General features: G+C 38.7%; 1 protein-coding gene across 4 annotated transcripts in view; it reads left to right on the top strand.

The window, feature by feature from the left end:
- The window catches only part of rabgap1l (RAB GTPase activating protein 1-like), a 114,761-nt gene that overhangs the window by 7,821 nt on the left and 86,161 nt on the right, over positions 1–20,779 (top strand). For 3 of the 4 annotated variants that reach the window (XM_071486082.1, XM_071486084.1, XM_071486083.1), the window contains exons 4-12: positions 602–806; positions 1,800–1,974; positions 2,695–2,852; positions 3,536–3,646; positions 5,205–5,271; positions 5,511–5,613; positions 7,886–8,052; positions 13,127–13,256; positions 18,842–18,935. In XM_071486082.1, coding sequence (XP_071342183.1) covers positions 602–806; positions 1,800–1,974; positions 2,695–2,852; positions 3,536–3,646; positions 5,205–5,271; positions 5,511–5,613; positions 7,886–8,052; positions 13,127–13,256; positions 18,842–18,935 — 1,210 coding nt within the window. The remainder of the gene's footprint in view (positions 1–601; positions 807–1,799; positions 1,975–2,694; positions 2,853–3,535; positions 3,647–5,204; positions 5,272–5,510; positions 5,614–7,885; positions 8,053–13,126; positions 13,257–18,841; positions 18,936–20,779) is intronic. The other variant, XM_071486085.1, reaches the window with a different exon arrangement.

Below are 20,779 nucleotides of genomic sequence, written 5' to 3'. Positions count from 1 at the left end.
AATTACTTTTTAACTAATACTGTAATTTGGTGGAAAACAGGTTGGGGTATTGTGGCAACTGGTGAATGCAGGGAAAGTAAGCAGGTAAAAGATGGAAAGTTGGTGGGTGCTTGAGAATAATTAATTTCATAAATGTAACCAACCCTTTTTGTATAGACAAACTTTGTCCAACACCATACAAATCTATTTTAAAATAAAGACAGAACATTTTACATTAGGACTGCATGTTTTTATTTAATGACTTGCATCTTCACATCTTTTCTGTTACCAGTGTTTGGTGCTGAACAATGCACAACTGCAGAGTGAGCTAAGAGGAAATGGTTAGTTCGTAGTAGATTAAGAGCCAGTCAGCAGTGGAAGTCCAGCTGCTGCTCATTGTTCTACTTCCTGTTTGCGAAGTGTGAAAGTTTCAGGTCAAAGGCCATTTCAGAAAAGATCCCTCCACCACAACTTCCCCTGTTGTGCGTTTTTGTCATTATGCTTTGTCATTACGCTTTGATGCTATGCCAGAATTATGGGATTTGTTGTTGACTAATGCTAATAACAAGTGCATTTATTCAACTTTTCAGAAAAATATCACAGCCTTTCTTTCTGTCCACAGAAGCATGTCCAGCACCATGCAGCCCCACAGTCCTGGAGGAGGACAGTGTCCAGTTTAACAAGCTGTCCTACCTAGGCTGCACCTGGGTCAAAGCCCCTCGCAACGAGGCAGAGGCGCAGAGGGCCATGGCCACCCTGCGAGCTGAGAGTGCCATCCCCATCCCCATCACCCTACATGTCCCTTGTGGCCCAGAGGGCTCTGTCAGGTCAATAATGCATTAAAAATTGGACTGTGTTTATTGAGACTGTGGTCAGTTAACATGGTCTAAGATGAAGAAAAGTCGATCAGTTTCTTAAGAATGGTAGTGTAACAAATTTAAACTGCAGTTGGGTGGTAAAGGAACCAAAACCTAAGGCATTGGTAACACCATATTCGTGGAGTGATTGACTAGAGTGAAACTGAAGGACACAGATGATGTAGTACGATGATCATCACAGAAACCAATGATAACTGTGGTATTGGCACATTAACAAAGCAGACAACAGGACAGGTCTAAAAAGACTTTCAGCCTGACCGCCACATTACATCACTACTTGTTTGGTAAAGCAGACTTTTGTCACATTACACATCACAGATTCCAAAACATTCAACCTAGGAAATCAACCAAGAACAGACTATCATAGATTATGTGCTTATTAAGGGCACCCACCAAACAAGCATCAACTGATGCTTGTCAGCCAGCAGAGAGAAGTGGATATTACATGAGTTGTGAGAAACTTTTCAACCATGAGTCATGAAATGAAAAGGGAACATGAAATGCTTAGATGCACCACAGAGGAAGTTACACATGCCTTTTTTTTGACCATGTTGAAAATGCAGTGACATGGATGTTTTACCTCCTGACTGAACAAAAGGTTGGTTGAATAGAAATTTGAATGCCATTCATTGAGGTAGACTGTTACAGTACTGAACTTATGTTGACCCCAAAGTAATGTATAGTATCTGATGCCAGTTCTACATGTTAACTCACAACATTGTAAAAGTTAAAAAAATATAAGATATTTGTTCTGGGATGTCAAAAGAGATTAAATGAAAACAGATAAAACATGTTAAAATTGATTGTTGACAAAAAAGTAAAACAGACAAGCTCATTTTAAGCCCATTAAATTTTAAAAATTAAAATTTAGTATTTTCAATCTACTGCTATAATGATAATAATAACATTATTTCACATGTAAAATAAAATGACTCTCAACAGGATTGTGGACCAGGCTTCAGGGACAGAGATCGCCTCCTTCCCCATTTACAAAGTGTTGTTCTGTGCTCGTGGACGGGAGGGCTCAGTGGAAAGTGACTGTTTCTCCTTTACCGAGAGTTACCGAAGTTCTGAGGACTTCCAGATCCACGTCTTCTCCTGCCACATTAAAGAAGCTGTGAGTTACATACATGAAGTCTGTATTACAAACTGCAATTTAACATGGTTTTCAATCCACTGGGGTCTACTTAATCCCAAATCATTTAGATACAACTTGTTTTAATGCAGGCCCACTAGACAACTGGCAGTTCAGTGACATAACATGACATAAGATGTGTTTTTGTTTGAGAAAAATTCGGAGCAGGTAACCATAATGTTACATACCTCAAACACTATAAAATAAAGATGCACAACGTTGGTAAGAAGAGTGAGACACAGGCAAACCAGAGACTGCCTCTTTTTTTAGAAGTTTTATGTGTTAGGTGTACACAATACTCATATCGTCCATCTTTAAGAACTGACAGTACTGCTCTTGACATGCAGTATATGCACCATATACCAATGTAAAAATGGTAGACAATGACAACAGTCCTTTAAGTACTGACATTGTTAATCCATCTGGGGGCAGTGTTGTCCTCTGTTTTGTTTTCTCAATAATCTCCAGTCTATTGTTCTAAATTTTCTGTTAATTTCTGCTTGTGTATTGATTTCATTTACTCATTTCCTTTTGCAAAATTTGATCTTTTCTGCTTGGTCTTAAATGAGATTCTCTTCCATTTTTATTTTCTATTCCATCTATATTTTTTTCCCCACCTCCTAATCTTTTATACTTCCTTCACTTTCTGTCTATAAAACATCTGTCTTTATTCATCATCTCCTCTTGTTCTTTTCCATCCAGGTCAGTCGTATCCTGTACAGTTTCTCCACAGCCTTTCGACGTTCGTCTCGGCCAGCAGACATCAGGGACACGGCGCTGTCCAGTCCGCCAGACAGCGACCTCTATACTTTCACTGTCTCGCTGGAGATCAAAGAGGACGATGGCAAAGGCAACTACAGGTACTTGGTCCACACATGCTGTTGCGTACACTCTTAAATGAAATGACACAGCTGTCTCCACAAAATCCTGGATCATAAAGGTTTTTAAATAATTTATAGAAAAACATGCTGTCATTATATCTTTTTTATTATATACTAAAATTGGTATGCATTTAACAGACTTGGAAGAAGTGGATGGAAGAAGAATGATGCTGCTAGATTGTTGTATGATGATGTAGCACCATTGTTCCATTTATTAAGGAGAGCCCTGTGATATATACGAATTAAACACACAGTTTTTCTCATCAGCTTAGGACTGTGGGTAGCTTAAAAGGTGTGTGCTACTGTTAATGTGCTGCTGCATTACTATTTTATCTGTCTGAGTTATTGTTCATCCGTAAAGAGCATAAAGTTTATCGGCAGAGTAAGACAATTTTCCATTTTCACAAGCCATCATGTCTCGAATATTTTAGAAATGGATTATCATTTTCTTACAGTTATCTATTCTCCGCTTTAAAAAAAATGTTCCAGTAGCTGTTCTGAAAGCAGAATAAATGTCTGTAATATATAATGAGCTTGACGGAAGACATTTCATATTGTATCTATAACTAGTCATGCTGTTAACTGGTATTGAGATAGAGACAACAATAATAAACAAGTCCCTAAAGTTTTAAATAATAACCCCCCCTTCTTCCTCTCTTTAGTCCAGTGCCTAAGGACAGAGATAAGTTCTACTTCAAGCTGCGACACGGTGTGCAGAAGAAGGTTGTGGTTTCAGTTCAGCAAATGTGCAACAAGGAGCTGGGCATCGAGAGGTGAGGATCACTGTAAAGAGAGATGATGCATGGCAAGGCCCTGGTAACCTGTCAGTGGGCCAGTGGGTGGGGTGTGGGGTGTACCCTTGCAGGTGTTAAGACAGCATTTATTCCAATTATTATACTTTTTTCTTAAAGGAGGAAAGAAGTTTGCATTGTGAGTTATCTTGGTGCTGCACCAGCAGGGTTAGAGGCAGACATCTGTCTCAGCAGGACAAATGAACTGAACTAAAGGAGGTAATGATGTAGAGCTCAAAAGCACTGCTCTAAACATGCTGGATATGAACACAGCATCCAAAATCTGTAGCCTTGTTCTGAACTTCATTATAGTAAATTATACAATGACTTTCCAGATAAAAGCACCAGGCTGCTTGAAATGACTTGCTTTCACAAGGACAGTGCACAAGCTCACTGGTTAAAACACTGCAGCAAGACACACAAGAAAAGAGAAATAAAAGTAATCCTCAAGCAAAGAAGTACTTTATCTTTAAATCACTTTCGACTTGCAATCGCCCTTATTTTCATGTTTACATGCCTTTGCAGCAGTGTCACTGAAAAACTAGGTCAACGTCATCACTCTCCGTGTTCCTCCTCATCTTTTACCTCCTATTGCTACCAGAGGGAGACAAATACCTGCCCTCTCCTTTATTTTTAGTGTCAGTGGAAAGTCCTATTGTGCCCAAAGCTGATCCTTTCTAAGGTGTTCAACCTGTATATTTATTTTATTAATGCACATCATGTGCTCTGTGAATGCAGTATATTATGTTATGTATTTATCAATGAGCAGCTGAATGGCTCCTTAGTTAGAAAGAATGTCCTCTACCTGCAAGACTGCACTTGAAATATCAAGAGACATCTGACCCCTTCTTTGTAGAGTCCTCGGTTTGTGCTGCGTTAGCTGTAAACGCATTCTTGTGTAATGCATTTCTGAGACTGAGAGATTCCAATGTTGACCACTTGATGGCACCTCCAACCTAAAGCTGAGGGGACTTTACTGTACCAAGTGATAAATGTAGAATTGGTATGATGAACCGGAAACTACATAAACCATGCAGCTTCAGTTTAGATTGGATAGGCGACTTTATGGATTTACTGTTTATGGAATAGACACATTTTATCCGAAAATGTGATTATAAGACCTAAAAACACTGGTCTGTCTGTCTGTTGTATGTTATGTGCCTGTTTTTTTTAAACTTTTTTTCTCATGCTTTTTCACTTCCTGTGTCTATGATGCCCTTTCCTTGAAAGGGTCAGGCAATAGCACACTTTGTCTTGGCCTTGTCCAGGTAGATTTCAGCCAAATTATCAATTTATGACCTTTACAAATTGACCAACGCTTAATCCTGCCTGTCAATGTTTTCCGGTGTCATCTTAATGCCTAAAAGATTATGATACATTAATTTTATGATGTGGTGAAGTGAGTTTTTCTTTCCATATTAAATATTTCTTCTCCCTCTCGAATAATTTGACTCACTCTGGTGGTGAATGCAGACTGTAGCTCTGCAGTGGAATTAGTGAGTATTGATTTGTGATTGTGCCGGCTGTGTTTTCCCTCTAGGTGTTTTGGGATGCTGCTGAGTCCAGGACAGAAAGTCTGCAACAGTGACATGCATCTTCTAGAGATGGTGAGCAGACACTGACATAGTTTACAGAACCAAGTGATATTTGAGAACAGTGGAGGTGGATAAGTTTGAATAACTGTATTTGGAGTTTAAATACCTGTCCACTCACTATTGGTCATGAAACTTATTATTATACACTTATTTAGTCATGTAATGAAGTCATATTCAAGTGACTTGCAATTAACAGTATATAAAATAATATTTTTACGACAACGTAAGCAATTGGATAAATACATATACAGGAGTCGATGGGGAAGAGCTCTGATGGGAAGGCCTACGTAATCACAGGAACATGGAACCCCAACATGGCAGCCTTTCAGCCACTGAACGAAGACACACCTAAAGGTGAGGATAAGTTATAGTTAATGCTTTTCACTTTGCAATTCTTACACTTTTAAGTTAAGTTAAGTTAAGGGAATTATTTTCATACATTATTGTCACAAATGTGTCACAGACCTGCACAAAGATCAAGGTCATGTCTGGGAATTGTGCAGTGCTTGCAGTGGATCTTGGATGTGATGATTGCCTTCGCCCATAACATATCTCATAGTCTTGGGCTTGGCCTTGTGACCCATTATGTGTCAGAACTTGGCATGTTTTTGCACATGGAAGCCTGAACACATCACATCACGCAGCGGAGCCAACAAAGCTGTCGACACACTTGCATGAGAAATAGAATGAAAAGCAGCACTGTGAAGAGATTATTGTTATGCAATTCACTGTGCAGTCCTGTCTTATATTCTTACAGCTATGCAAATATTCAAGCTGTATACAATTTTCTCTTTTTATTGACTCTTTGTTTTGCATGATGAGGCTCCTCTGAAGACAAGTTTATAACATAAGCCTTGATGGAGTTGAGCGCAGGACTTTTTCACACTATCCAGTCCATTTTTTGTGACGTGTATAGACAATGTATGTAATATTAGATTAAAAAATTTTAATAGCTCAGCTGTAGTTAGATAAATATAGTTATTAAGTTAGAGAGAGAGGTGGGGATTACATCTAGAATCTGAGTTTTAAGTTGAAAAACAGGATCGCTGCCTGAAATGTGTGTGTTCATAAATCAGACTGCACTCAGAACCATATTGGAGATGAATGAGTTGATATAGTATTATGTAGCCATGGTGAGACCATTTTTATTGTACTTTAAAAAAGAGGCGTTGGCATTTGTGTTCAGATCGGGTCCTGCAGAGTGTGTCAGGGCAGAGAGCTTGCCTCACCAAATCCATTACAGCTAACAAATTAGACGACTTGGCAACTTGCTGACTCGATGGCTCAGAGTTTGACTTGAAGGTGGATGGCAGGTCTGTTGAAGCAGTCTACCTCATGGGAGTCAGGCAGTGTAAAACCTGACTAACTTCAACACGTGTACATTATCATTACCATTATCATGCCTTTTAGTGTAATATAGTGTTCATGGTGATTTTTGAAGTGGAGTTTTTGAAACCAGTTCACTTCCCTCTGGAAGCACTGGTCAAGGTCAAAATTATTGAGTAATTTCCTGCTGAGCAAGTAATCAGTTAATGAATCAATGATTGTTTTGTTTTTCAAGCTCCGGTGACTGTCTGATAAAAATGGCTTGACAAAAGAACCTCTAAGAGTTCTTTGTCCAAAATGGTTTTGCGTTTCCTCTATAATTGATCTGTCCTTTACTGTGTAGGAAATGCTGATTAATTCAAAATGATTTTTCATGTGACTTGTAGCCTGTACTGCCAGACCTGGGTGCCTGAACCATCAGAAGAAATGTCTTTGTTATCACACAAGCAGGTCATGCTACTGGAAGCTGCAAAAAATTCCTTGATTGCATCTTCCAGTAGCAAAAAAAAAATAGCAGTTTATATTAAGATTTAAGATGCTTATTTTATGTCATTCCACAAACTGATTAAAATAATAAAACCTCCACACTGTGAAATAACTTCTCGAATCCCATCTGTCCTTTTCCAGTTTGTTTATTCATCCTTTACAATTAAACTGTCCCAGAACAGAAGCATCATGTGATTTTTTTTTTTTTGTGTGAGGTCCACATCTCTATGTGCATCAAGGTCTTGTTGTAAGAACCAAAACCTCTCCTGCATTATGAAAATCTAGCAGGATAATATTTTACCGAACAGATAGATTTGTATACCCCGGTTGATAAGTTGGAAATGTTGATGTTATGTCTTTACCCACTAGGGGGTGTGACATCTCTACAGGACACATAATGTGTATTTTTTTAGAAGCCAAGCAGTTGAATACAGAAATGTCTTCAGCTTACAGTTAGATTTATGGAGTTATATAGTCATTGTAAAGTTAGATTGTTTTACTAACTCTGAGTACTTAAAATAGAAAAAAAATGCATTGCCATCATATATAATTGGTTAGTGCAGATTTACTAATGTGTACTAGCTTTTGGCTTCTGGACAACTCAGAACCTGGGTACACTTTTAATGCTCTTAAAGCTGCAGTGCACCTAGAGCTGGGTATCATTTATAATTCAACCTTTGTCACAGTGGAGACAAAAGGTTAATGGGCTTCATCAGCTGAAATCAGATTCATATTAAGTAAAAAGAAAAGAAATAAAGGAGTCTCACATAATACTTCCACAGTAACCTTGCCTTTTCTCTCTGGTGTGGCCCAGATAAGCAAGTCTACATGACAGTGGCAGTGGACCTGGTCGTGACCGAAGTGGTGGAGCCAGTTCGCTTCCTGATGGAAAGTCTGGTTAGGGTCTATCCCTCGAACGAACGCTTCTGGTACTTCAGCCGCAAGACCTTCAGTGAGACCTTCTACCTCAAACTCAGACAGGTATGTCAATTGCAACTATTAAACCTTACAGTACCTGCACACATTTTCATACTTTGTATATACCTATATTTTTTTTATGAACGTCTGTTTAAATCACAGTCTGACTCATGGTTTTTACCCTGGTTGATTTTCTTTAGTAGATAATTGGTCAGTTGCTACCTCTGTACTGATTACTGTTGTTACTGATTGATTGGTTGTACAATTAGGTGATGTAACGATACATAGTGTGAGATTTTATTCATGTCAACTATCAATAATTTGACCATACCAGTTGCACCACCATGATAGCTGTGAAGTGGGCCATTGCAAATCGATAAGCAGGACTACTATTTAGCCAAAAACAGACATTCCTGTCTCATTATTTATGTCAGTTGGGCAGTTTCCCAGTTGATTGTCCAGAAAACTTTTCCAAAAAGTTAATAAAACTCTGTATTGTTGTATCAATCAAAAATAGATATATTGTTATAATGGATATGATTCATTTTGCCCCCCTGATTAGTTTGTTTGTTTACTGGAACGTTTTCAGTTACATGTTCATTTTTGTTTATTGATTTCCTAAAACAGATTTGGTAATTATTTACTAATGCTAATACTAAAGTAAAGAAATAGCACCTCTGATATTTTTGTCAGTGTATGTAATGGAACCAAATTCATTCCAGCATGATTTTTCCAAAGTATTCCCATTCACTTACAATAGGACTTACAATGTTTTATATAAATGTACAAATGTAATGAAATAAATAAGTGAACTGAAGCAGTCTAGCAGTGTCCTCTTACAGAGCACAATGTCAGCCATATTGCTACCACTGGCTTGATTAATTCACTGAAATAGCCCAGGATCACATATGTCTCAAAGGGCTTTACTGCCCACAGCAACATTAGTTCCCAACGCAACCTAAGCTCCCGAGAAGAGGCAAAAGTGGAGCAAGTGGATGGGCAGCTTGGAGGATGTGTGGAGTGGAGGAGGAGGTCGGAGCGAACAGCTTGAAGGCGAGTTGGTGTGTCAGTGACCAGTCAAATGCTGCACCCAAGAGAACTGAAACACTTGGTTGTTGTAAGAGCTAAAGATGTGTGCTGAAAGATGCAAATATCTCATCAGCTGACTTCCATTTTTGTCTTTCCATCTGTTCATCTCTCACTTTTGACTTTACGGTCTCTAGTTCTGCTGGTATAATGATAATGATATTCAACATGTTACTCTCTTCCTCTGTAGTGTGAAATGTAGGATGTAAGGGTGTGTGTCTCTCAAAACCTCTCCTTTGTACAGGTCAACATTTCACTTGTCTCTTAAAATTAACAGCTAAACTCCATCTCAGTTATCTTGTGGGCTGATGTCTGGGGGCCTAATAATAGTAACCACAATCTGCTGATGTGATGGATGTTGTTAATAGCAACAAATAAACTGTGTCCTTCCTGTATCTTATCATTAATATGTAATGGCGAACATCCCACACCCTGAAACATTTGCCCTTTTGAGATTCCTCACAACTTGCCTGATTAAAAACTGCTGAGAGAGAGTGAAGAATGCACATTCACTTACCTCCCACCAACACAAGGACACCCATCCCGAGCAGTTGCTGCAGGTGCTTAAAAAAATACAGTTAAGCCGTAAGCCTCGTCTCCCCTGTTAAAAAGCAGATCTCCTTTAGTAGGCCGTGGGGAGCTGGCAAAGCAGTGAAGTGTGTGGAAGCTTTGGATTGTAGAAAGCTAATAAGAGGCTCTGTCGCATTATTGGCGTGTGGGTAATTAACAGTGGCGGTCTGACTCGTCTGCCTGATTGCCTCTGTAGTTATCTCCTCAGTAAATGGAAGAGTGTTGGACTGGTGCTGTGGTTAGGAGCTAATTAAAAAAATATTGTGTGGCGGTTTTTGTGAAAGATGGCAATCAGAGGTGAAACACACACACACATAAAATATGTAGTCCTGTTGTCTTATTTTGCCAAAAACTGTTATTAGTCAGCTGAGGAATCAAGCAGTCATTATCTGTGCCAAACTCTCAGAATGTCTTCTGTGTCTTCTTACTGGAAAAAAGTATTTGGTGTGTGTTTATTAGGAAACCAATCAGCAGGGGCTTTAGGCTAATAATCTGATTTCAGGAGTCCAGTCAAGTTCTAAGTTCTAAGTTCTTAGATGAGGACTGAAGAAAATGTTGTGTACATGTCTTTCCAGTTTCTAAAAGATCAGCAGTAACTTAAACATAAAATATCTGTACAAGCCAAACATTTGAACATTCAGATAATCAATGCAAAGACTGAGCTTTAAATACATGTTCCTGCAAGTAAACTCTCGTAATTTTTTTTTGTGATGTCTATGTCTATGGCCCACATTTCTGTCGCATTTTTATCAGTGTTAATAACTCTGCCTGTAGGGTTAACAATTCACTGGCAGAGGCCATAGCAAAGCAAATGTGTTACCTAAGCTTCCTCGGATTTTCTCTAAAAATAGGCTAGGCTTAATATTCTCTCCCAATTTGTGCTCTCATCACTGACTTGAGTTAGTCATTAGACACCATGCGAGTGGGCAGATCAATGTAGCACATCGATCCATTCTACCAGGTGGAGGAGAGAGGCAACAGCACTACAGTAATTGAATAGACCAGAAATAAACATCAGTAGCTTATGCCACCCAAGGTCAAGTCTACTGGTGTTTTTGTTCTCTTGTACATTTCTTTAGTCTGTGATGGATTGAAGGAGTAGATAAAGGTGGTATAAAACATTTTTTACACTCTAGATTTCATAAAGAACTTGTGGCAGTGATTGCTGATATACTGCCTCGATCTCCCTAAGTCCAATATTCACTTGGGCTTTATGCCTACTAGTGATATATCTCTATCTCTTTGCCTTTCTAGATGTTTGACACTTGTTAACATGTTAATGCATCAGTTGTTTATTTTATTAATGTCAGTGTATGGTTCCAAAATAAAATTTCACACAAAATGCATAATGTAGTTCATGAGTGACAAAGAGCCAGGATAAAAAATATTTTGAAACAAAGAAATACACAGATGGTTTGCTAAGTCTTTCAATAACCTTTAACTACAAAAATCTGAGCATAATCAATGATAGTGGGCTGAATTGTTGCTGTTTGTGATTTTTATGTTTCTCTACATCTCTAAGCCTCTGTGCTGGCACCAGCCAGGCCTGGCAGTATTATATGTTTGGACTGTCTGTCTGTACGTCTGTACGTCCCATTCTTTTGAATGCAATATCTTGGGAACTCCTCCAGGGAATTTCCTCAAATTTAAGGTAAATTTCCACTTGAACTCAAGGATGAAGTGATTAGATTTTGGTGGTCAAAGGTCAAGTTCACAGTGATCTCACAAAATGTGTTTTGACCTCCTGAATATGATATATTAAGACCGCCTTGATCGCCAAGACTGCAAATTTCTTTTGATTTGACACAAACATTCACTTGGACTCAAGGATGAACTGATTATAATTAAATCATCTTAAAAAAATTATTACATTTTGTTGGTTCAAGGGCAAAGTTCAAGGGCACAGTGACCTCAGGTTCTTGTGAATGCGATATATCAGGAACACCCAGTGGGAATTTTATTACATCTGGCACAAACGTTCACTTGAACTCGGATGAACTGATTAAGAATTTGGTGGTCAAAGGTCAAGGTGACCTAACAATAACAATTTGGGCCATAACTCATGAATTTCTATGCTAATTATGACACAGTTTAACACTAATGTGTAATAGGATAAAATGAAGTGATGACATTTTATATCCAAATGGTCAAAGGTCAACTTCACTGTGACATCATAATGTTCCGCAAAAACACTTCTAGCCGTTATTCAATGCTGTAACTCAGGAAGGGGACATTGTGAGCATATTTCTTGCAACTCAGTGGTTGGTGGAGGCATAGAAACCAGTCATCATTTTGCACCTGCACAGTCAGCTTGTGTGAGCTTGTTAGCTGCTAGTCACTGCCCATGTGACTTTTCTGGTTCACCCCTGTCACTTCCACTTGGTTGATGGCTTAATTGAGGGGCTTGCCGCAGCCTCTCCACCACTGATGGTGCTGCTGTCCTACTAGTTCCAAATACCCTGCTCTTTTTCTTTTTATTGCTGTCATCTGATGAGACAGTGAGCTCTAGCCTGACCACCTGCTCTGTCGAGTCAGACAGTTGGTCGAAGTCAGGTCTAAGGATGGTCATGCTGATTGCCTTCCCTAGATTGACTGCCAATCTCATACTGATACCTGAAGGTATTTTCCATGGCACTGGGGCAGTTATCTGTCCTGGACAAATGAGTGTGGAGGCTGTGTTGGTTGTAGGAACTCAGTGCTAGGCTATAACTCTGAGGCTTAATTAATATTGTGCACTTTCACATTGGCTCCTTACTGTCTGTCCTGAGATTGAACGGACCAACAATCTGCTATGTTAAAGCCCCTCTTCAGCACCAAGAATCCAGATTTTGCTGGTTTACAGCTCAACGTTGCCATTTAATTGAGCCTGTGTCTCAGCCACTTGGATACCTGTAGTTGTTCAGACATGTAATAAAATATGACTGAGTTTGAAGAGGGGATTTCTGTGACACTAATAGTTGAAAAACTTGGTATTTTTTTGTTTGTGCTTACAAAACCTACAGAAGCAAACCTTTATAAGCAACAGAAAACATTACCGGTACTCATCAAACCTATTGATCAATTTGTTAATAATTTAATGTGACTGAAATTGGGGGACCACCCTTGTATTTACCTTTGGATCATGTGATATGAAGAAACATGTGAAAGTGTATATTGTCACATTTTGTATTAATGATCCATGCAGTTGAATGTAAATTTGCAAACTGTACACTACAGATATGTCATTTATTCTGTGGTAACATAATAACAATACTGATGATTGTCTTTATTTGTACATTACTATATATATATATATATATATATATATATATATATATATATATATATATATATATATATATATATATATATATATATATATATATATATAATATATACACGTTAATATTTTTTTTTTTCTTCTTTTTTTTTTTTTTTTTCCTACATTTATAAAATTATGTCCCCAAGGGTCTGATTGTGTGTCTGTTCTTTGTGTATGCAGCAGGTACCAGAGAGGGTGGGTCAGAGTGATGCAGTGTATGAGGTGATGAGTCTTCAGAGGGAGGCAGAGAGAAGCAACGAAGGAAGAGGACGACTGACCTCGCCCACTGAGGAAGAGGAGGCTGATGATGGTATGAAGGTCCCTTTCTCTCCTGCTCTTTCCTTAGTTGCTTGGTTTCTGCTTCTCTCACTGTTGGTTAAGTTAATGTGTACAATATCTACTAAAAATTCAACAGTACATAATCACTAATATGTAATACTGCTAAATTCTTTAAATCTTTGGAAAACCACTCAGGCTTTCTCTGACTGTACATCACTGATAAGATGCCAGAGTCACCAGAATGCCTTCCCCCAAAATTTGCACACACACACACACACACACACACACACACACACACACACACACACACACACACACACACACATACATATATATACATGCCAGGACTCAACATAATTTGTCTTCCAAATCTTGCTTGATTGAAAAATATGACCTTGGATTGTGGAGCCCTGTACAAATCCCACTCTATTGTGAATCTTCAGAGGCACCAAAAAGAAAAAAAAAGATTTACCACAAATATCTTGTCAGAGGGAGAATTTGTTTTATGTTTCATATATCCAACAGTTTCTTGTTTTTTTTTTTTTTCTGGCTGGCATGAACGCCTCATCTAAATGGGATCATATGTTCAGATGTTCAGTCTGAAACAGAAGTTTACCAACACACACCATCTCAGTGCGTTTTCTGTAGCAAGGCCTTGTCCCAAGCACATGTGTAGTGTTAATGGACTGACATGTATAAACACTGAAGTTAAATTTTGTACAGTGCATTCAGAAAGTGTTCAGACCCCTTCACTTTGTCCGCATTTTGTTATTTTGCAGCATTATGATAAAATTGTTCAAATTTATTTTTCCTCATCAAGCTACACTCAAAATCCTTAAAATGGCAAAGTGAAAACTGAACTTTAGAAATTTTTGCAGACTTATTAAAAGGGAATAAACATGTATGCAGTGTGCAAGTTCACGCTTAACAAGAGCTAGCTCAAAGTTCAGTTGATACAGATTAAAATGAACTAGTCTATAAGTCTATAGGTCACAATTTTGAATTTTGAAAGTTCATAGTCACAAAAAATGAACTAGCTTGTGTTCATTTCTTCCATTTTTTAAATGAGCTACTCTGAGCTATTCTTTGTCAGTAGAACCTCCTCCTACCCATCCATCTCCAGGCCCCAATCATTGCCACATTGCGGTATACCACTACAGAATGACATCTAGAGATTACTTTTAAAAGCCAAGAAAAACATGTTAACATTTGTTTTACCACTTAAACAATGTGTCATAAAGCAGGACAACTCAAAACAGATCAGTTTACAAATGTAATGCCCCTATATATATAATTTTTTAGTGAAAAAAGAGGTGCAGTAAAGGTATACTGTAGATGCAATGGAAATGTTATTTAGCCTGCATGAACCAAATTATGTAGCACATCCAAAACATAAAATAGATTACAGGCTGGCACAGGTTCCGCCACTGGCTCCATTACAGTCGCTAGCTGAAAGATGTGCTATGATTTCAGTTCACATGTCAGGTGCCATAAATCCTTGGGTCCTGCCGTATAACACAGTTCTTCTTCTTCTGATGCTTTTGGCGGTTGGCTAACAGCTTTTTGGTGCGTCACTGCCAGCTTCTGGTGCGTGAGCATCATTAACTGTCGTGACTTAACAACACTAATGTTCATGTTCATTAGATGCAAACAGGTGCGTTCAATTCACCGTTCACCAAAAACACGAGCATGTTCAATGAACACAACTTGTGTGTTTGAACATGTGTTCATTTTGGGTTGTGTGTAAGTGAGTGTGGCAAAGTATGTGATAACTGTGGGGACTGTGTGTGTGTGTGTGTGTGTGTGTGTGTGTGTTACTCTGTGGACAGCAATGAGCTGCAGGCAGAATCTCAGAGGTTTTGGATAGCTATTTGTGTGATTATGCACGTGTATGTATGTGCTTGTGTGTCAAGCATGATTGATTTTGTGTGGAGCCATGCCCAATCCTGTTAGGGCTTGATGGCTTATTGCACTGCAGTAGTACAGTGTCAAACTACCATTTAACACCCCTAATGATAAAATGAATAGCCTGTTTCAGTCAGAACAAACCTGACTATTGAAGGTTGTTTATTTAAACTCAAGAGTTTTTTATATTCATTTTTACGTAAAGATCTTTCTAACCAAGACAGTCAGTTGATTAAATATATTAAAATTGCAATAATATATAAAACGATTACAATTTTTTTCAGTCAGAGTTTTAGATATCTGCAAACAGACCATTTGCACCAATGGCCATCATTCAGAATAGAGTGCTTTATCAACTGAGTTGCTTGTAATGTCAGTGTCTTGTAGGTGTCTTGATTAAGACACTGAATCCATGAAATTTAAACATGACCAGTTAAGGTGGCAAGCTGGAACAGAGTTGATATTTTCCTGTCAGTAATGGCAGCTATGTCAGAGGGATGGAGGCAAAACAGCAGTAACATTAACAGCACCAACACTGGCTGTTAGACTCCAGTGGTTCCCAAACATGACCCAGTTTCAGCCCACTAATATAAACAGGACTGGCATTTCCACCTGACCACTGGCCCCATAGTGCAGGTGTCGCATATTAGGCCTGGCCACAATTCAGACTGCACACTTCATGATAGCTTGTGTGTGTGTGTGTGTGTGTGTGTGTGTGTGTGTGTGTGTGTGTGTGTGTGTGTGTGTGTGTGTGTGTGTGTGTGTGTGTGTGTGTGTGTGTGTGTGTGTGTGTGCGTGCGTGCGTGCGTGTTCCCTATCCCAAGTTTTACAGTGTGTGGAATATTTCCTCACAGCAGTCAAATCACTTCAAGTGGAGATCAACCCATTGACTGAAACATTTTAATGAACAAAATATGCATGACATACTACTAAATCACAGTATTATTCATTTTATATATCCGAACACAAAGAAATAGCTGCGGTGGATAATACACAGGTTAATTAGTCCCACCCACGTGGGAAACGTTGAACATTTTAACAGGATACAAAAGCCTCCAGTTTTATGTTGTGACGATCAAAGCACTTGAATATTGACCTCAGCCCACATGAAAGTGAAATAGAAACATAAACACTGAAAATAGAATTTCTTTCTCAAAATAAAATCAAAACTTTTTCAGTAAAAGTGTGTTTAGCCAAATGCTTACAGCACATGCCACATAACCAAACACTGACAGTTTGATTCCAGCAGGGGACCTTTGTTACATGTAAGGCCCCTTCTCTATCTCCCCATGTTTGCTGTCTCCCTCTTTTCCAGCAAAAAACACCCCAAAAAATGTTTTTCAAACCTGTGACGACAGCTTCTTATATTGGAGGCTCATCTTCATTTCATTGTGTTGCCTTTCTCTCTTCTTTGCCACTGTCAACAGTTGTCTACTGTTTTCACCTTGAAGCACTAAAGCGTATTAACTGAGCAGGAGGCAAATATCGTGTCTCCTATGTCTAGCTGCCGACTCGTCCAAAGTCACGAGTCAGCCGCCAAGGCCGGAGCTGACGGCTTTCAACTGGCACCGTGGGAGCCATTCAGAGGGCTTTTTCTATAACACCCCTCTCCTCCCCCAGAGCTGAAATTGGAGGCGCTCAGGGCTGTGGAGCTGGAGGTCAGCCTCATTGTGTACAGAAATGAATACACTCCCAGTGTAGATGCCACCGCTGCGAGCGCACGCACACACACAAACACGCTCAATTCAATTCTTTTTTTTTTTTTTCTTACAAGCTGTGGATGTGGAAAATAGACCTGAAGCTGAAATTCTTTTTTTTTCTTTGCTTTTCCTTTCACAGCATCCTTTGTAATGGTTGCGTTCTGTGTTTTTGTTCCCCTCTCTTGTAGACACGTGCATGCACACACTCAGAGTATATAAAATAGGAACACAGTTTCCTATTTTATATACATTCACATAGACTGTGATCATACACATATACCCATACAGTCCATCTGCTCCAATGGCTGCATGATACAACAAAGATTGAATGTGCAAAACATACAAAAAGGACATTAAATAAAAGATTTAAAGATAAAAATAAAAGTGTGTTAAAATAGATATCCCCATGATGCTCGAAGGGAATTTCTGCTGCTTTAATGTAGACAAAACCAATCCACTAGTGGCCTCAGCATCACAGAGATCCTATTTGAAAGTAATCCCACAGTGAATGCACAGCCCCTCTCCAGATTAAAAGGTAACAGTAATGGCTCTCGTCTTCACAGTTTCTTTCATCACCTGGTAAGTTGGCAGTGGCATTGGACTCACGCTTCCTCGCCACGTGGCCTTAGCCAATCTGAGAACAGAGGCAGCAGCTTTGTGCTGTGTCTGAACCATTTGAAAGGGCTCATCAAGCATTTATAAAGACCTGAAAAGCTCCTGCTGAGTCTGTGAGGATGTATAGGAGCAGCAGTGCTTTGAGCATAGAGCCTGTATCTCTGGAAGAAAATCTCTTAATTTATGTATAATGTTAAGGTCTCAGTAAAGGCTTCAGTGGGAGTTAATCATGCCTTTTAACACTTTTGAGCACTGTTGCTGTTTGGTTTTGTTCAGATTACACTGAAGCCTGATCACATGCCCTGACATTTTCATTGCCACCACTGTGCTTTTTCATGTTTGTCAGGTGGAAAAAAAGAGATTTAAAAGTAAAATTTGACTTCATGAGACTTGCAGTCACCCTAAGAGAAAGACTGCTGTACTTCACAAAGCTTTTTAAAATTGTGGGAAGACCTGCGGTACTTTTTTATATCCAGGCCATCAGGTTGTTGTGACATAATTTAGTCAAATAAGGGCAGATTTTCTTTAAAGGCAAGGACAAAACTTTTTTATAAATATTCTCAGTCATCTACAGTAGGTCATTGGATAGAATGAGAAAAACATTCACCAAACTAAATTGACATTATCATGTGTCTTGTAATTGTGTGGGGTTTTGGGCTTGAGTTTTGGATTTTCTTTGTCCATTGTGCTTATTTGTATATTCTCTGGGTAAACAAGATTACTTTTCATAAAGACATAGTATGCCTACTTAGTTTGTGTTTCTATACCATTAGATACATACACACGTGTGGTGCTACAGCAGTAATATAAACTACATATGTTGTTGCTGTGTGCTGGTCATACTGTGTGAATCTGTGTGTGGACTGTGTTTGTGCCAGTGGGCGGTCTCTGTGTGGGGATCAGTTCATCTCTGTAGCAGCAGAGCAGGCCAGACAGTCAATTAGTGCTCCTGCATCTAAACACAAGTGGTTCGCTGTGCTGATTGCCTCTTGTCTGCCTCACGAACCAGCAGACAGGAGAACAGTAATAATGGAAGGTGTAGGCACCGCACAGGCACTCCTGCCTCCATTTGACTGTGTGGCATCAATATTAACAAGTATTAAAGTTTTGTAGCTGGAAACTACAGGTGACCCTCATCAGTTCTACGTGGAGAAACGTGGTGAAACATCTTTAAGAACAAACAGCATGTCCTCTTGTCTTTGAATGTGTACTTTAAGCTGTCTAACATTGAAACACAAAGAAAGTACATTCAGTTTTAGACAGTGCTAAAGGCCTTGTGAACAAGGTGGTAGACTGAGCACTGTTTACTCATTTGGGCAAAGTTTGCAGATGTTGGGACTGATCCATTTACGGCTAAATGTTCGTTAATATCTGGGTGTGTTTGTGTTTCCTGCAGATAGTGACAGTGAAATCTCCAGTGGGACTGGAGATGTTTCCAAAGACTGTCCTGAGAAAATCCTGGAGTCCTGGGGAGGAATCCTCAACAGATGGTAAGGCTTCAAAAGAGTCAGACACACTGAGAAATGTGGATATTGTACATGAAAAAAACATTTAGATTGAATGAGATGGGGACAGACGTTTGGAATCTGGATAGAGAGATTTTGTAACAGAAGTACAGCAAGACAGGAGGAGGATGTGATAAGTTAGAAGACAATTTATATACAACTGGATAAAAATCAGAAAAACAAGGAGTTAAAGAGAGACCAGGGGAAATTGAGATAAATTAAAAAAACAAGCACACAGTTGGGTGATGGTTTAGATCAGACTGGCAGACATGAGGACTGTGCAGAAAACAGTAAAAAAAAAAAACTTGAAGAACCACATGTAACATTGACATTGTTGAAAATATTGAACTGATTTTGAACTTTGGTAGAGAGCCTAGAGTTCAACTATACCAAATATGTCACACTATATTTTTGCATTAGGCATTTAGAATACTTCAGTTATTTGTAGAGGGAATTAAAATAAAATTCAAGTATCATAACATGTCGATACAGAATTAGTACAAGCAGATGCATGCTCTTTATACAATTCAAGGAAGCTTTAAGGGAAATTTGAGGGGCGGGGAGACCTCACAGGTATTGTACTTTAACATTGCCAAAGAAGACCAATCACTTAATTAACTTCTAATGGGATACGGCAAAGAAAAAAGGAGTGTGAACAGAATATGGACTGCAAACTGGTGTAAACATACTCTAGGATGCAATTACGTCAAACATAAATTTTAGCCCTTGAGTCTCCTCATCTTGTGCAAAAGCATATCATAAAAAATTGATGCTGAAAAGTACATTTGGATGCAATATGCCTCACACAGACTGTGATTTACAATGCAGGAGTGGGATCCTCTCCATTATTGCAGTTTGATTTGTTGTTTTATCATCCCATATTGTGCAGAAAACCCCTCCATTCAGATACGTCATTCATTTATCTGCTATTACTGTCATTATTCCAATGATTCCTGCATTTACAACAACCAGGACTGATACACACAGCTTTAGGTACAGACATTGGCATAATTAACAGAATAAAAGATGTTTCTTTTTTTTCATTTGATTTCACAGCCTGTTTTCTTGCTGTTGCATCAGCACAATGAAGTGAAGTAGTTCATTCGGAAATTGCTTTCATATGGCCTCAATAAATGCATTATGATGAGATTTCAAGCATCATTAAAAAGGGCTGACATTGTGTTTTCAAAAGCAGGATATTTCCTTTGTGGGAGAATGCTAACAGCATGACAGCACTGCGGTTAATACTCTAGACTGTAGTATTGTATTTTGTACTATACTCAATACCATACTCATAATGATGTACTTAAAGAGGTAGGTAGTACTATAATCAAGACTTTAGTCAATAACGCAATCAATCTGTATTTGTCTGACTGTTGTACTCAGCAATGTAGTTCATACTGAATTTTTTGTGCATTTTCGTGAGGCAGTGAATCTGTTTAGTCTGTGGTTCCACTGCGCAGCTCCAATTGTAATTGTGTATACCAGTATGAATAGAAAACAAGGTATTCAGTCAGCCCTCCCTATAATAGTGAGGGGAAAAATTGACTTGCATTCTGATCTAATTATACTACAGTTAATAACTATGTTGTTCTTGAGACAAAATGGTATTAATGTCAGTGAAAAATGTATACCTCAGTGTGAGAGGCCTGTGACTCTGCACTTGATTGTTCTTGCTGCATTAACTGCCCAAATGTCCGGGTTACACCCAAAGAATATAATAAAAACAATCATGAAATATGTCCAGCTGCAGTTCAAATTGATATTTAAACTGACTAAATTGGATGAAATGAGAATATGAAATAAAGCATTTGCTTCTGTGTGTGTGT

This window comes from Trachinotus anak, unplaced genomic scaffold (genome assembly GCF_046630095.1).
Source record: "Trachinotus anak isolate AG129_WGS33_773 ecotype Australia unplaced genomic scaffold, CSIRO_AGI_Tana_v1 ptg000010l, whole genome shotgun sequence".
Classification (NCBI taxonomy): Eukaryota; Metazoa; Chordata; class Actinopteri; order Carangiformes; family Carangidae; genus Trachinotus; species Trachinotus anak.
Note: the sequence above shows the minus strand (reverse complement) of the source record. Positions and strands in the feature narration are given on the sequence as shown.